Raw genomic sequence first — 17412 nt, 5'->3', positions numbered from 1 at the left:
TTAAGAGATCAACTGAAGGGCTTGTATGCATGCATATGAGCATAACCAATGGACATAAGACACTGGGGGGTAGGGGAAGCCGGGGTATTGTCAAGGGCGGGGGGGGGGGGGGAAGGACACATATGTAATACCCTTTGTAATGCTTTAAGCAATAAAAAAAAAAAAATAAAGAAAAAAAAAAGAAATATCACAATAAAAAAAATAAAATAAAATAAAATAAAATCCTGATTTCTGGGCCTCATCCTCCGGAAATTCTGTTTCTTTATTACTAATGATGAGGCCCAGAAATCAGGATTTTAACAAGATTCCCAGGTGATTGTAATGTGCAGCCAAGGTTGAGAACCACTGAGTTAGAAAGTTGGACTAATTGGAATGTTTCAAAAGGGAATTGAATGGAATGGTGCTTTTGACCCAGTAATTGAAAGTCCAGTCTGAACACCTCACTCTGGGAATTCTCCCAACAGTATTTGGTTTTCCTTAGACATAGAAAACACCATGATTTTCATGATTTCAGTTAGCTGCTGTGTAATTAAACCAATAGGCATTGCCTTCTATCTAGAAATCATTCCAGCTCATGAAGATTCTAAGTCTAGGTGTCATTCATTTCTCTGCACTTACCAGTGTTGTGCCATGTTGAAAAATAAGTTAGATAGGACCCTCCTGAAACTCTAATATCTGCATTATTATCATCCTCTTTTGTGGCTTCTTAGATTTGGACTATTACTTGGATCGGTTTGATAAATGTCCTTCCCACAGGCAGGTGTTTGGAGAGAGTGGAATACCACAAGTCTGAGGACATTAAGCGCCTCATTGCCTGACATACATGAGTTGATTGCCCAAATCTCTCAGTATATGCTTGAAAAATGTGTGTGTGTTTTTTAAATAAAAGCAAGTGAATTAGCTGCTTAAGCTTGGCCATTTTTCAAAGTCAGTAAACAGGAAATGATTAAAATATGGGGTTCATACTAGCAACCAGAGGAAATTGAATGAATTCTAAGTTGTTACAGTTTGTCATTGGCTTAATTTCATGACACACATTCCTTCTTTCCTCTACATTGCATGCACTTATTTTTTTTAATTAAAAGTGAATCAGAATTAATTCTCTCCCTAACCGGTTTGGCTCAGTGGATAGAGCGTTGGCCTGCGGACTCAAGGGTCCCAGGTTCGATTCCGGTCACGGGCATGTACCTTGGTTTCGGGCATATACCCAGTAGGGAGTGTGCAGGAGGCAGCTGATTGATGTTTCTAACTATCTCTCTCCCTTCCTCTCTGTAAAAAATCAATAAAATATATTTTTTTTAAAGAATTACTTCTCAATTTTAAAATTTAGGCAAAAATAGGACTGGTTTCATATAATTGGGCATGTCTGAGAGAGTGACACAAAACCATAAACAGGCATGAATAATCTCTATAATAGATGTCTGGGGTCCTATAATAGTACTACACCTACTTTGCACAGAAGGAAAAATGGTGTTCATGTCAAATGTTTTGCATTCTCATATGTAAATTTTGTGGAAAAGCTTATTTTCTCAAACCTATTTGGAAGAATTCCCTTGGCCATTTTTCCTTAAAATTGCTTTTAAAATCAGTTTTACAATTAATTGATTTAATCCATTTGAAATCAATGCTTTGCTTTCGTTGTTTCAGAATTTATACCTTTATCAAGATTACATTACTAAACTTCAGACATGGGTACTTTTATAAGCGGGGAAAGAGGAATATGTCAATTAACTACAAGAATTGATTATTTACCCTCATTTTCTTAATTTTTAAAAAAATACGTTTTTATTGATTTCAGAGAGGAAAGGAGAGGTAGAGAGAGATAGAAACATCAATGATGAGAGAGAAGGTTGATTGGCTGCCTCCTGCACACCCCACACTGGGGTTTGAGCCTGTAACCTGGGCATGTGCCCTAACCGAGAATTGAACCATGACCTCCTGGTTCATAGGTCAACTATCAACCACTGAGCCATGCCAGCTGGGCTCTTCATTTTTTAAAAATATGTTTTTTTATTGATTTCAGAGAGGAAGGGAAAAGGAGAGAGAAATAGAAACATCAATGATGAGAATTATTGATGGGCTGACTCCTGCAAGCCCAACTCTGGGGATCGAGCCCGTAATCCAAGCATGTGCCCTGACTGGGAATCAGACCACAACCTCCTGGTTCATAGGTCAGCCCAGCCAACTGTGCCATCCTCATTTTCTTTTCAAATTACAGTGTTCTTCTTGTTTACTACGGGGCGTGGATTGGTGCCTTGTTGACTGCTGCTGATTGAGGAGGAGAAGGTGTGAAGGAAGAAAGGATTGACTGATTTTGATCCTTCTCTGTTTGCTACAAAGAAATTTAGTAGACACACCAAATAAATCATTAGCCAAAACACATGAACAGCTGTGTTCAGAATGCTACATCATCTCACTGTAAATCATCTACCAAAAGCACTTCTAAATTCTAAGCAAGCCAACCATATTGATAATTAAATGTTCACTAAAGTACCCATGTTAATTTTCATTATAATTTGTCACATGTTAGAGTTAAGGATCTGTTCTTGGCAAAGAAATATTAAGTACAGTGTTCATTTTTTAACACATGGAGGCTATTTTTCTCAAATAAAATCATTACAGGTTTTTAGTTGCAGCCTTTTTGCATCCTGTTAGTTATAATTAGTACTTTTTGACACCGAATCCTTGATTAGGAAATAAACTTAGTTCTAATATGTTTATAATTTGTTTTAAGTACTTTCAAGGAATATTTTAAAGTCAAATGTGTAAGCTCCTTGTATCAGTTTGGCTTACCACTTCCTATAATAGCACTGCTCCTAGGGTTTTCTTCCCAAGACACTGGCAGGGATCTCAGGTGTAGTTGCCTCTTTCTTTCCAGCTCTGCAACTTAATTCTACAAGCCCGTCCACATTAGAGTTGATAATAAGCTGATTCACCGCTTAACCCTTCCCATGGGAAGAATTGGCACAATCACTTACAAACATTAAAATCTTTGGCAAAATAAACATTAGAACAGCTAAGCGATATTGAAATTGGATACCAAAATCTCGAGAGAATGAAAAATAGTATTTCATACTTTGTGCCATCTTCCAACTAAAATGTTAAGCCCCAGCCGGTTTGGCTCAGTGGATAGAGCTCTGCGGACTGAAGGGTCCCAGGTTCAACTCCAGTCAAAGTCATATGCCCGGGTTGTGAGCTCAATCCCCAGTAGGGGGCGTGCAGGAGGCAGATGATTCTCTCTCATCATTGATGTTTCTATCTTTCCCTCTCCCTTCCTTTCTGAAATCAATAAAATAATATTTTTAAAAAATGTTAAGGCGTTTCCAGCTTTTAGGGTGGGGCGTGTGTATGTGGTGTGTGTGTGTGAGAATATCTTTGTAGTAAGAATTTGGTGATTGCCAAGGTAATATTACCAATTGAAGCAAACTTCCCTTTTCATTAATGATGCTTAAACATATTTAAAAATAGGTGAGAAAGAGAAAACAAAAGTTAACTAGTTGTTTTCCCCAAAGTAGTATACATCCCAAGTGGTATATAAGATTTCACAATAGGGGTATAAGGAAAAATATTAGAGCTTCTAGTTATTTTTATCTAATACATTACATTTCTACTTTTTATTTGCTTAATGATGTACATAATTCTCAGTTATATATTGAGGGGAGTGGCTGCTTAAAAACTAATTTTAGTGCTCCCTTCGGCAGCACATATACTACAATTGACATGACACAGAGAAGATGAACGTGGCCCCTGCTCCAGGGTGACACACAAGCTTGTGAAGCATTAAGAAAAGCAAACCTGCCCGTCTGGCGTGGCTCAGTGGTTGAGCATCTACCTGTGAGCCAGGAGGTCAAGATTCAATTACCAGTCAGGGCACATGCCCTGGTGTGGGCTCGATCTCCAGTGTGGGGTGTGCAGGAGGCGGCCAATCAATGATTCTCTTTCATCATTGATGTTTCTATCTCTCTCTCCCTCTCCCTTCCTCTCTGAAGTAAAAAAAAAAAAAATGCATATTTTTTAAAAAAGAAAAGCAAACCTAATTTTATATGATTGCATAATCAAAAAAGCTGAAAGACTACTCCAGGAGACACTGCAGGGCACAGAGACTCATTCTTTGTTTTGAGGTCATTTATCAGAAAGAAGAAAACCATGTTAAAGAAAGGAAAAACTATTTTATTGTGGTATATAGTTTACATTTTTAAAATTGAATACTTTTATATTAAGCTTCATATTGCTTCTATGTTGTTTGGGAAACTTAAACTCTGATTTCATTATGTTCTCTCATATTATCTACACGTGTTAATACTTAGAGCAATACAGAAGACAAAGCAGGAGTGCTGTTTACTGCTGCGCTTTTCGTTGCTAGGCCATCGTTTTTTGAAGTGGCTCACACTTAACAGGAATATTTTTGAGAGCTGTTTCTTTCATCATCATGTTAATGAGCTATAATTAGCTTTATTGAGATAACTGAGTATGTAATCATTTAGATACAATATATGAATACTTGGATTGGGGTTGTAGAATCCTATATAATAAAGAGGTAATATGCAAATTGACCATCACACCCTCCCAAGATGGCTGCCTATGACCAGGCCTGCAGGGCGGTTAGTGAGGGATGACCAAAAGACTGAACAAGCAGGCTTCGTGGGGCGACTAGGCTGGCAGAGGGGTTAGTGAGGGACAACCAAACGTCTGAACAGCAGGCTGTGTGGGGCAACCAGGCCGGTGGGAGTCTGTGAGGGGCAACCAGGCCGGCAGGGAGGGAGCAGTTGGGGGTGACCTGGCCAACAGCAGGGGGCAGTTTGGGGCAACCAGGCCGGCGGGGTGGGCACTTAGGGGTGATCAGGCCAGCACGCAGAGGCAGTGAGGGGTGATCAGGCCGGGGGGGGGCAGTTAGGGGTGACCAGGCAGGCAGGCAGGTGAGCAATTAGGAGCCAGCAGTCCAGGATTGTGCACAAATTTCGTGCACCAGGCCTCTAGTAAGATAGTAAAAAGTTTCCTCTTTTTTAAAGTTCTCTCCTTTTTCCCCCATTGACCTCTCCCCAGCCACCCCCCGCCCCCCGTCTGTGTCCACCCCCCGCCCCCCATCTGTGTCCATTGGTTATGCTTATATGCATGCATGCAAGCCCTTTGGTTGATCTCTTATCCTCCCCCTCCCCTGCCTTCCCTCATAGGTTGGACAGTCTATTCGATGCTTCTATGACTCTGGTTCTGTTTTTGTTCATTAGTTTATGTTGTACATTATATTCCACAAAGAGTGAGATGATATGATATTTATCTTTCTCTGACTGGCTTATCTTCCTCTTGAAAGTACCATGTGAATTATTTTTGCCTTCAGCTAATTTTGCAAGAAACCTCCCTTGATGGTCTCCCATGAAGAAGTAATTGACTTTGGTTAGGTCCAAGGTAGAGTGTCTTTTACTGACCTTACTGCATCGGAGTTTAGCTCTAATACAGGGGTGGGGAACCTTTTTTCTGCAAAGGGCCATTGGGATATTTATAACATCATTCGAGGGCCATACAAAATTATCAACTTAAAAATTGGCCTGCTATATTTGGTCAAACATTTAATGAACTCACCCAGACCAAATGATTTTGAGGGCCTTATACAGCTTGTGGGCTGTACATTCCCCACCCCTGCTCTAAGGTGTCAAAACAAAATTTGTGACGGGTAGGACAGAGTTTTAAGTAAAATCGATATAATATTAATAGAAATTATATTAATTCACATTTTATTTTCTTTTAGTTCACAGGAGGATGAAAGACCTCTGTCACCTTTCTATTTGAGGTACTTATTTGATTTTTGTTGGTCTATTATAGGGAATGGAGGAGGGTTGGGGCTTCTTTGGGTCTCTTTGTCCATTTTAATTCTTTTCCATAGAATATTCTGCATTATGGCCAGACCTAGCTTTTTGGAACTTCTTGCCATGTTGTTCACGCTCTGGTTTTCCCCTCTCTGGTTTAACAAATCTTGAAACAAATTTTAATATAGTTGAAAACACTAAAATAAGATATTTTGTTTTAAATTCAGAAATGTTAAAGTAGCCATTTTAACTTCAAAAACTGCCTGTAATTAGACTGTAACCTAAATTTAAAATTTTTTCTTCTGTACTTAGAGGTTGGGGAGGAGTGAGCGCACAAAGCTTACTTGCTGAAGAAGCTTTAGGTCAGTGGTCGGCAAACCACGGCTCACGAGCTACATGTGGCTCTTTGGCCCCTTGAGTGTGGCTTTTCCACAAAATACCGCGGCGCGGACGTACAGTGGGATTGAAACTTCGTGGCCCATGCGCAGAAGTTGGTTTTCGGCCTGGGCGAGTCTATTTTGAAGAAGTGGCGTTAGAAGAAGCAGAAGTTGGTTTTCGGCCTGGGCGAGTCTATTCTGAAGAAGTGGCATTAGAAGAAGTGGGGGTGTCGGGGGAGGCGCGCACGATTCATGCAGGAGTTGAGTGAGCCAGTCAGTCAGCAGTCTCATGTGCAGTGGTTAGTGCTAGTTGCGTCGGCACATCATGCTCGGGTGACAAAAGATAGATGAAACAAGCATACAAGACAAGTGTGGATGGGAGAGTTGGAAGGGGTCGACCTCAGCGAACATACCTCAATCAGATTGAGGACGTTTTTAGCAAAGGCCAGCTTAGGAGTACCCTAATTAAGTTAATAACAATGTACCTACCTATATAGTTTAAGTTTAAAAAATTTGGCTCTCAAAAGAAATTTCAATCGTTGTACTGTTATTTGGCTTTGTTGACTAATGAGTTTGCCGACCACTGCTTTAGGTTATGTTAAATCATTTCCTATGTAGTAGCGGCATGAGACAGTAAACATTCAGTAAGGTTATGGAGTTCAGGATTCTTTTCTAAAGCTTATAATGCTAAAATATCAACTTTTAAAGCAGGTAAGTTTACAGAATGTTGGAGTGGATCACATCTCTCCAGACTAAAACGTTTGCTATATTAATGTGATTTTTATTGAGCCCTTCAACTTGGGTATAACCTAGAGCAGCCGTGGGCAAACTACGGCCCTCGGGCCAGATCCGGCCCGTTTGAAATGAATAAAACTAAAAAAAAAAAAAGACCGTACCCTTTTATGTAATGATGTTTACTTTGAATTTATATTAGTTCACACAAACACTCCATCCATGCTTTTGTTCCGTTTTTTAAGAAATGTTCAGGATATGTGATACATAGTTTGTGTATTTATTTTTGAATCTGATTGTGGCAATCATTAGATTTAGACGTTAATTCAAGCACCAGTAGTTCAGAAATGTGTCGTAGGACTTCAGGCTTAGCCAAGTAACTGCTTTCCACTAGTGTTCTGGCCTTTAGTGACTTGAAGCTTATTGCATAATCACTTTGTGGCAAGAGGGGACATTTGAGGTTTCTGTCCGAGACAACATGGTGGTCCATTTGATTCATCCTCGTTTCCTGCCAACCAAATCAGCATATTCTGGTTCATAGGCTATCTCAACTGTGCAATTACTGTAAACACACGAGATGTTATTTCTGAGCACATGGTGACTCTGGTATTCATTATGTAAATACACACAATAATATCAAACATGATTATCCTATATTAATGGAAATTAAGTTTTACATACTACAGAAGATTAAAACACAGGATCTTGCCAACTAATGAGAACTATTTGTTCTCTGACTGTCTTATATTTTTTACTCTAGATAACATCAACCTATGTTTTACATTGTCTTAAATTTTTTTTTAACCACTATTGTAAAAAGCAGATGGGAGAAATGGGCTTATAAGTCATAAATCCTCAAGGACACATAATTGTGTCTTATAGTGTGATAATTTTTGTAATTACCAAGAACCTACAACCAAGATTACTTTATCCAGCAAAGCTATCATAATGAAGGTAAAAGAGTGTAAAGAAAATTAATATTGTTAAGAGTCATAAAGATTAAAATATAAAAATTAGGAAAAAGAATGAATATGTAAAGTAACCCACATTTACAGTAGAGGTCAAGTTGAAAAAAAAAAAGGAAGTTACCAGCAGGCATTCTTTTCACATGAGGGAAATTTAAACTTAGTGGAGCTATTTCATAAATGCAAAAATCATAATTATTTGGCTTGAAATTAAAATTCACATGCAGTTTTTTCTGAATAACATTGTAATAGTCTTAGAAATTGTTAGAATTAGGTTGGTACAGGTTATTTTAGCTTTTGTTTATTATGTACTGGACATGAAGCTGGAGAACATGTTAGTAAAACATAAACCCTTTTTTGCCCCCAAATTATTTGCATGGCTGGTTGAGATTAACTTTTCTAGCATAAAGAATTCAAGTAGAAGAAAGAAAACATGATTGTTAATTATGATTAAGTACTTCTAGAATTTTGGACTAGAAACATAACCTGTCTACTGATAATTTAATTTATAAATTAGTGTACTTTTGTACTACCTCTCATAAGAGCAAATGAATGCTTAACAACAAGACAGAATCTGTGTTTGGGGTAAAGATTTTCAACCTTTGTCATCTCATGACACACAAACTAATTACTAAAATTCTGTGGCATACCAAAAAAATATATACTTTTTGCTGATCTAACAAAAAAAAAGGTATAATTTTGATTCATTCACATCGGACAGCTTTTGTTGTATTGACTATTGGCATTTTTTTTTATTTGACAATCTAAGGGAAAAGAGGCCAGTGCCCCTGACTAAATAGTCAGGTATTGCATGTTTTAAAAATTGTTGTGGCACACCAGTTGAAAATCGCTAGGCTGCAGGATAGAGATGGAGAGCACGCAGTGTACTAGCGGAGGCTCCAGACCCTCCTGTGGCTAGGAGAGGGGGTGGAATGCAGGACAGGGATCCAGAGAGGCCATTTCAGTCGCTACCTTGCTCTACTTTTCACCTTGTAGAATTTCACTTTCTGTGATTGCAGTTCTCTTTTAACAGTCACGGCTGAACCACATGTTAGTCTACTGCACACTTACGTTGCCTTTAGTCTTTTCTTTCTTTTTTTTTTTTTAATCCTCATCCGAGGATATTTTTCCATTGATTTTTAGGGAAAGACCAAGAGAAACATCAATGTGAGAGAAACACATCCATTGGTTGCCTCCTGCACACACCCTGACCAGGGCCCTGGCTGGGGAGGAGCCTGCAACCAAGGTACGTGCCCTCGACCGGTATCAAACCCCGGACCCTATGATCGGCAGGCCGACGCTCTATCCACTGAACCAAACTGGCTTAGGGCACCTTTAGTCTTTTCCATAGTAAGGCAGGGCTGTTATAAATAGACATATCTCCTTATTGTAGACTAAATATCTTCTATGTTGAGAACTCTGTGTTCTCTAATTTCAGTACTTCTCCAACCTGACCTAACTCACCACACAGCCATTTGTTCTTTTTTAAAGGAAAGAAATAGTAGCCACAAATGTACACCTGCCACTGTCCCATGTGGCAAGTGTATTGCAGCTACAGTAGCTTAAACAGTAGCTGTCATTGTTCCCCAGATGCTCATTAGAGATTACCCGCCCTGTTGAGGTTATTAAGGAAATGAAAGGGAAGGACAGGTTATGCCAAATCCTTAGTGAGATTGCCACAAAATAAATATGAACAGGCCAACTTAAGGTGAAGAGCATTCTTGGCTAGGATGTCCATACCTGGCCTCTTTCATAGTCTAGGCTGGAGTCCCAGAAAAGGAGCCCCTACCTCAGTTGCTCGGATTGGCATCAAAGCAACTTCTGCTGTAGGTGTTCTCCTGTGCCGTGTTCAGCCTGTTATTGTCTGATTTATTTTGGCTGGCATGCAGTCAGATCTGGCTGGGATCTGTTGCTAGTTCACTTCTGTTCTTCTGAGTCTCCAGTGTCTACAAACCCAGGTTTTGATTTCTGTGGTTATTTCCCCTGGATTCTTCATCTCCACTTTCTATTTCTCCTCATCTCTGCCCGCTCCCACCTCACCTACACTACCTTCATGTTTCTTATGGCAGGGTCAGACCCTATCCTATCCCATCCCATCAGAATTCAACCACTGAATTCCTTCTTCTTTCCAATTTCTTGGCTTATATGTGTAGCCTATATACCTACAACCTGTCTTTCCTGTGCTTTATCAAAATCCTACATATGTGCTTCAGGGGCTACATACCTATAACCAGTCTGGTCCACTGGGCTCTAACCAGCTCACCTGGCCTTCAAATGGTGCCTCCTTGCTTACCTAATGCCTGTCTTCTGGCAACTGCCCTGATCTTCCTCTGCTTTCCCTTTCTCATTTTGTTCTCCACTGAAACCTTAAAACTGACAGCCTTTATCAAATTCAGCCAAGTTTTAAAACGGTACAAATTGAAGCCGAATTACTATTTTAGCAGATTTAGAGTTACTTAGGGTCATTTTCAGTATTTATGTTTTCTAATTTTTCTGAATCCGGAACGTCAAATCAATCTATTTCTAAATTAGCTGTTTGGCATGCAAACTCATTCTTTAGGATTGTGTTAATTTTTTTTTTATTCCTAGAACCTAGCAATCATCAATTTTATGAAGGTCTTTTAAGGGTAGGATTTCTGTTGAAGAAATAAATTCAGATTAAAATATTACCTGACATTTGATGAAATCTAGGAGTTATATCATACCACTTCTACTTTGATATGTGGAAAAATTCTTTCTAGATTATTTTTAGGTAGCTTTTTGGGATTTCCTTTCCAAACAACTTGTGCTAGAGTTTATAGGTTTATGATTTTTTGGTCATACTTTAGTAAATTTTAATAGTTTATTTTTCTTCTTAAGCATGCTGTATATTTTATGAATTATTTTGAGGTAAAAATCTCTCATTTTTAGATGGGGTAGTTTGGAGAAACATAGCAAATCAGACATAATATTTGTTTATAAGCCTGTTTGGAGCTCCTGACTAACAAGTGGGACAAACAAGCAGGCTATTTATTTATCTTGATTTTTTCCCCCAAGATGATAAAGTCAGCTAGATATTTGAGTGTCTTTAGAAACAAATAACTGTATATTTAAAATATTTGATTTCCTCGTCCTTTTTTATTAGCACAGTGTTTCTAAACCGAGGAGGCACATCACTGCTGCCTGTGAGGGTTTTTTTTGTTGTTTTTTTTTTGGTGATAAAATATAAATAACACATTTTGCCATTTTCATCACTTTTAAAATTGTGATAAAATATATGTAATGTAAAATTTACCATCTTAACTGTTTAAAGTGCATTTTCACTAGTAATACACAAGAGTTCAGTTCCTCCATATCTTTCTCAACACTTGTTACATTTCTTTTAATGATAGCATCTTTATGGTATGAAGTATGTGGAGCTCTTTAAAGGTATCTGGGTTTCACTGGCCAAGATTCTGAGTCTCCTGAGGGTTGGAGGTGTGTATTTTCAAAAATTGCCATAGGATAGTCTTTTCAACAAATAGTGCTGGGAAAACTGGGTATCCACATGCAAAGGCATGAAGTTGGACCCTTAGCTAGCACCATATGCAAAAAATTAACCCAAAATGCATCGAAGACCTAAATGTAAGAGTGGAAACTCTTAGAAGAAAACATTGGGCAAAAGATCAGTGACTCTCTCTCATCATTGCTGTTTCTATCTCTCTTTCCCTCTTCCTCTCTGAAGTCAATAATAAAAATATATTTTTTAAAATGATACTAAAAATACTGTATTCTGTTAAATAGGCAAATTAAGAGTTGTATGCTATTTTGATGATTAGTTACATGGTCTTTATCCTGAAGCTTAATCAAATTAATTGTATTTTAAATTCTTCCTCATTAAAAAAATCGCATAAGCCCTGGCCAGTGTGTCTCAGTTGGTTGGAGTGTGGTCCTGTGCACTGAAGGGCCATGGATTTGATTCCCATTCAGGGCACATACCCAGGTTTCAGGTTCCATCCCCGGTCAGGATTCACATGGGAGGCAACCGATCAATGTTTCTCATTCTCTCTCTCTCCCTCTCCCATCCTCTCTCTCTATAATCAATGAAAAACATGTCCTTGGGTGAGAATTTTTAAAAATGAAAATAAATAGATAGATAGATAAAATTGAGTACTTGTAAATACTATTTTCTAGAGAAAAAGGATAATTCTGTTAGTCCTAATGATTCCTATTAAAACAGTTTTTCATTACAGGTAGGGTTTTATACACACAGAAAAGAGTAAATATAGAAAAAAAGAACACATGCTGTTTTATGTCTGGTTTCAGTAGATTTGAAACTTCTTTCTTTTTATATGTAAATGTCTTTATTTCAAGACAAGAGATCTAATTTTAAAGAATCACTTGTCAGCAGGCATCTGTGCATTTTATTACATGCAAATTTTATATACTAGTATTGCTGAGCATAATCGGCTTACAGAAATACAGTTTGGGTTTTGCTAATAGAGATAAAGCCTAAGTATATTTCATAAAATATATTTCAGAGTAGGCTTAGAATCTATTTTAAATGATCATAGCAATAGAACATTCAGTTGCATCACTTACAGCAGGCTTGGGTCATGAAATTGACCATAATGCTGAAGCCTGCACATAAGCTTATTTCTTTCAGTTTTGAATACTTGCTTTACCAACACGAGGAAATGAACTCTTCCATATTTAAATGTTTAATATTGCATAAGTAAGAACTTTTTTTAGCAAATGAGTGGAGAGCTCTGAAAAAAATTATTCTTAGCTGATTGCAGAGGATAAAAAGCAAGCTACATGCATGTAGATGAAGGAAACCTCTATCTTTCGTGTAGCTAATTTGCTTATCACCTTTTTGTCAATGTTTTAGAATTACCTCCAGAAGCCAGTTGTAGCTATGGAAGTAGACCCCATTTCTGACATTAAATATTCTTAGAAATCTTATGGTGAATTGTTAAACAGGAACTATGGAGGGAGAAGTAATTGTAAATACTATTTACAGTTTTGGTATCCCTAACCAAAGCCATTTTGGTACCCCTTTTGTAATGATTTAGATGTTAGGGCAATTAACTTTTCAAGCTGAAAGAAAACCTCAGAGACCAGTAGCCAAGCCTTACATTTTCTGTATGAAGAAACCAATCCAGTGCAGTCAAGCTAACCAGTAGTTTGATTTAAGCTATTTAACTACAGAACTAAGACCAGAACTTCTCTTTTCCTATTCCCAATGGAAAATGTTCTCAGAATACTTTCTTTAGAAAAATTCTATTAGAAAAATATGAAATTATGGGCACATTAAGTATGCAAAAACTCCAAAAGACTATTAAAGAAGTAATCAAATATAAGTTTTTATAAATTTGACTTAATATTGATATGCTAGTAAAAATGAATGATTTAATTATTTGGTTTTATTGATTTATTCATTTGTGCATTCTGATGAAGGCTTTAAACAATTTTTTAAATCTATATTATTATTGATTTCAGAGAGGAAGGGAGAGGGGCAGAGAGAGATAGAAACATCAATGATGAGAGAGAATCATTGACCAGCTGTCTTCTGCACCCCCCCTATTGGTGATCTAGGCCACAACCCAGGCATGTGCCCTTGACTGGAATTGAACCGGGACCTCCTGGTTCATAGGTGACACTCAACCACTGAGCCACACTGGCTGGGCTGATAAAAGCTTTTTGGGACTTATTTAGATGGTTCAGGTAGTTTTCATAAAGCTGTGAGGGAATTTTATGTGTTGCCTTTTATTCACTCAGCTTAGCATAAGTTTTCCAAACCATACCTTCATTACTTAGGTTAGAATGTTTAAAAATAGCTATTGTGGTATCTAAGGAATTGAAATTTTGAAGAATTTTTAGTTGCAAGCATTTAGACCTTGCTAATCAGTGTGTTCCATAAATCAACAGCATTAGAATCATGGGGGAATTTGTTAGAAATGCGGAATCTTGGCTTTCCCTTCCCCACACCTGGACCTACTGAGCCCAAATCTGTATGAATGAGATCCCAGGTGATTCTAATGTGCAGCCAAGGTTGAGAACCACTGATCTAGCAGATCTACATTCTTTTTCCTCTCCTGGCTACCCCCAGTCATTATTTACATTGGTCCCTGCTCCCAAAACCAAGGTTGTATAACTACATTGAGAAATGGAGTACAGGAGTTAATTGTATAGTGTTGAATTTACAGAGGATAAGCCACAAAGCATCAAAAGCAGGAACTGTCTGTTCCAGTTAAGGACAGACCAGCAAAGGATTTGTTGCTGGTTATATAACCTGGGAGTCACAGTGAATAACAGGCATTGTGAGGCAGAGGAGGAATGGTTGTGATGAAAAGCGAAGTAAAATACCTAAATGCAGGGCTTCATATACAAAGACGACTCTGGTGAGTTTCTCTCCTAGTAATTGAGTGATTAAAAGTCTAGTGTAGTGATTAAGAGCTCAGACTCTGAGCTAACGATTTTCTTGGTCAAATCCCAAATAATTTACTTCTTAGCTCATGACTGTGGGCAAATTACTTAACCTTTCTAACCTCTTCATCTGAAAATATAAAAAAGAAAACAATAGAACATACCTCATAGGGTTATTGTAGAGAAAAAATGAGGAAATCTTTGTCAAACTACTTAGCACAGTGTCTGAAACAGTAAAGACTCATTAAGTGATAGGATGTTTTTATTTGTATGTTTGTTCATTGATTCATTTATTAATTAAGATTCTTCTCATCAGTTTCCCATGTGCACAATAGATTATTTTAGGTGGATTTTCTGGGATTTGATTATGGTCTGTGGCCATGGCAAAGAGCTGCAGCTTTAACCAAAGGAAATTCTCTACAGCTAGAGTGGGTGTCTGTTGATCACCTCTGAGATAATGAGTTCTATGCTGGGTGTGATGGTGGTGGCGGTGGTAGGGAGTCTAATGAAAGAAAATGAGGAATATCATAAAGTCCATTGAGGCACGTAGATTCTGAGTTGCAGGAGATGAGATATACACGTACGTGGAAGAAAACCTCAAAAGATGTTTCCAAAGCAGCATGTTCATAAGTTGAAAATTATACCGTAGAAATTAGTGTGTTTGGAGTGCTTGAAAGGCAACCACCAATATTGGTCATTAACACCTTTTATTTTCTTTGGTGTCTTCTACAAAGAAGGAAGAAAATGGGAGAGAAGAGATTAGGCAAAACTGTAGTTTGACATGCACTAAATATTTATTCTAATCTTTTTTTTAAGCATTGATACTTTCAAATATTGATTTAGAAGCTGACTAAGCCCTAGAAGGCAGAATGTGAATGTGTTGATATTGATACGGTTAAAATAGGTGCCAGCCTCACCCCTCACTGTGGTTATGTGAACAGAGTGCAGGCAAGAGGGCAAAGTGAGGAAGGGTGCTAATCAAATAGTGTTCTATAACCTCACCATCCCACTTCACGTTGACCTCTTTTTAACACTTTTAAAGGACTTCAGGCTTTAGAGAAAATAGGAAAGGAGACGAAGTTTAGAAATGTTCAACCAAAAAGCTGTAAATCAGGTGAAACATTTATAAAGCTTGATGTATTATCTATCTTGAGGAATTTAGGAAGGAAAGGTGGCTTAGAAAAATGGTTTAGAAATAGGCTTGTGGAAAACAATGTTGGTTCCTTGTCCTCTATTCCCTAGGGTGCCTGCTGCTCTCTGCATGTCCAGAGCAGTTTTAGAAAGATGCTTCTGTCTTCCGGTCTGGAAGAGGTGGGCAAGGAAGGGACAGATTTGTGCTGGGGAGAGCGGAGAATGGGTAGAGTTGGTAGTGGAAAGCCTGGGCGGGGTGTGGGGGGGGGGGGCGGGGAATAAAAATACCATGGACTAAGACCTTGGCAGTAGGGTGAGAGAGTTTTCAAAGTCACTTGTGAAATTGTCTTATCATGGACATCTTTAAAATGGAGAGGGGGGGGGGGAAACAAAACACTTCAGGAATAAATACCCAGGGCCATCTCTAATTTAGAAACAAGTAAAAATCGGCATCCATCTAGGGATGGTGAAACATCATGCGAGGGTCACTCAGGGCCTGGCTGACACTTTAAGCCTGAGATCCCCTCGGATGTTTGCTTCCCAGTCTCTGGTCCTCCATCTAACCTGACTTTCTCTTTGCTTCTTTCCACAGTGCCCGTGTATCCCAAGTCAGCAGCGTTTCGACAACAGGAGAGTAAGTTACTGGAATTGGGTGCTCCCCCCCCCCCCCCCGCCCGCGCCGCTTACCTCTTATTAAACAGGAAAAAAGGAAATTCTAATGTTGGATAGTATTGAAAGATTAATACAATAAGCAAGCAAATGATTTTGAAAAGTACGCAGAGGAGCACCAAGTAACAAGTGTTCCTATTTGAGCTTCTGTGTGGATATGTGACTAGAGACAGCTCTACCATGACAACGTATGAGATTTATATTTATTTCAGTCTAAATAACGTCAAGTCAATATTTGCAAAGCAATCAATTTGCTTTGGGAGGTATCTTGCAAAAGAGGATGCCAGTAAAGGTTAAGATATTAACCATGCCTTTACTTCTTCCTTCGTTAATTTAAGTCAGCCTACATTTATTGCGGGCCTGCAATATGCCAAGCACAGTGTTAGGTGTGTAATGTCAAATGAGCCCTGGGCTCAGCCTCCTAGAGACATAGAAAATAAAGCAAATCAGTGAAAACACGTCCTTTTCCACAGGACAGCAGCAGTGCCCTGTTAATTTTGCCCACCGCATGTCTTTTTCCTCCTAAGGCTACCAATTGCATTTAACTGAAATCTAGACTCCTGTTATCTGCCCTTGCCTACATGTCCAGCTACATTGTTCATTATGCTTCAAGCACATGACCTTCTGTTTCTGGAATGGACCAAGCATATAGCTGCCTCGGAGCCCTTGCACTGGCTGTTCCTCAGCCTGACCATGCACTTATCATTCACCTCTTTGTTCAAATGTCACCTTATTCAAGAAGTCATCCCTGACTACCCATAGTCACTCTCCAACCCCGTCCTCTATTGTAGAAGACTTATCACTATTTGAAATTGCATCATCTGTTTATTATCTGTCTCACCTCATATATATATATACACATATATATGTATATATGTATGTATATATATATATATATATATATATATATACACACACACACACACACACACATACATACATATATTCTGTCATATTCGTGGCTGTATTCCTAACACCTAGAAAGATGCCTGGCATATGTTAATCACTAAATATTTGTAAATAGTCCCTTGCCCAAAGATTTTCCATTGCACCCACCTCTTTCTTCCTTGCTGGCACATGGGTGGGCCTTTTTGGAGCATCTTCCATCAGCAGGGATCAGGTGGAGGAAGATGAGATGTGATAAGGAGGGAGAGAGAAGAATTAGAAGTATTAATTGGTATGAATTTAGATTTAATAGGATGAATTTGGATTTTTTTTCTTTTTTGTTAGGTTAAGAGAGCAATTAAATCAAAGGGCAGGATTAACCTCTCTTACCTGTGTGAAGTCTAAAGAGATTCCAGAATTACCCTAAAATTGACATTTTCTTGCCTTTTGTTTCCTGATAAAGAA

The 17412-nt window shown here is 38.4% G+C and overlaps 1 protein-coding gene and 1 non-coding gene across 7 annotated transcripts in view; both read left to right on the top strand.

Moving 5' to 3' along the window:
* The window catches only part of FAM13A (family with sequence similarity 13 member A), a 270864-nt gene that overhangs the window by 184034 nt on the left and 69418 nt on the right, over nucleotides 1–17412 (top strand). For 5 of the 6 annotated variants that reach the window (XM_014452073.2, XM_006084613.3, XM_023750424.1 and 2 more), the window contains 2 exons: nucleotides 5744–5785; nucleotides 15986–16027. In XM_014452073.2, the coding sequence (XP_014307559.1) occupies nucleotides 5744–5785; nucleotides 15986–16027 (84 nt within the window). The remainder of the gene's footprint in view (nucleotides 1–5743; nucleotides 5786–15985; nucleotides 16028–17412) is intronic. The other variant, XM_014452072.2, reaches the window with a different exon arrangement.
* LOC111825066 lies at nucleotides 3686–3792 on the top strand. Its single transcript, XR_002828179.1, has one exon. It is a non-coding gene; the product is annotated as a U6 spliceosomal RNA (small nuclear RNA).

Source organism: Myotis lucifugus, unplaced genomic scaffold, assembly GCF_000147115.1.
Source record: "Myotis lucifugus unplaced genomic scaffold, Myoluc2.0 scaffold_12, whole genome shotgun sequence".
Taxonomy (NCBI): domain Eukaryota; kingdom Metazoa; phylum Chordata; class Mammalia; order Chiroptera; family Vespertilionidae; genus Myotis; species Myotis lucifugus.
This window is presented reverse-complemented; position numbering and strand designations above follow the sequence as displayed.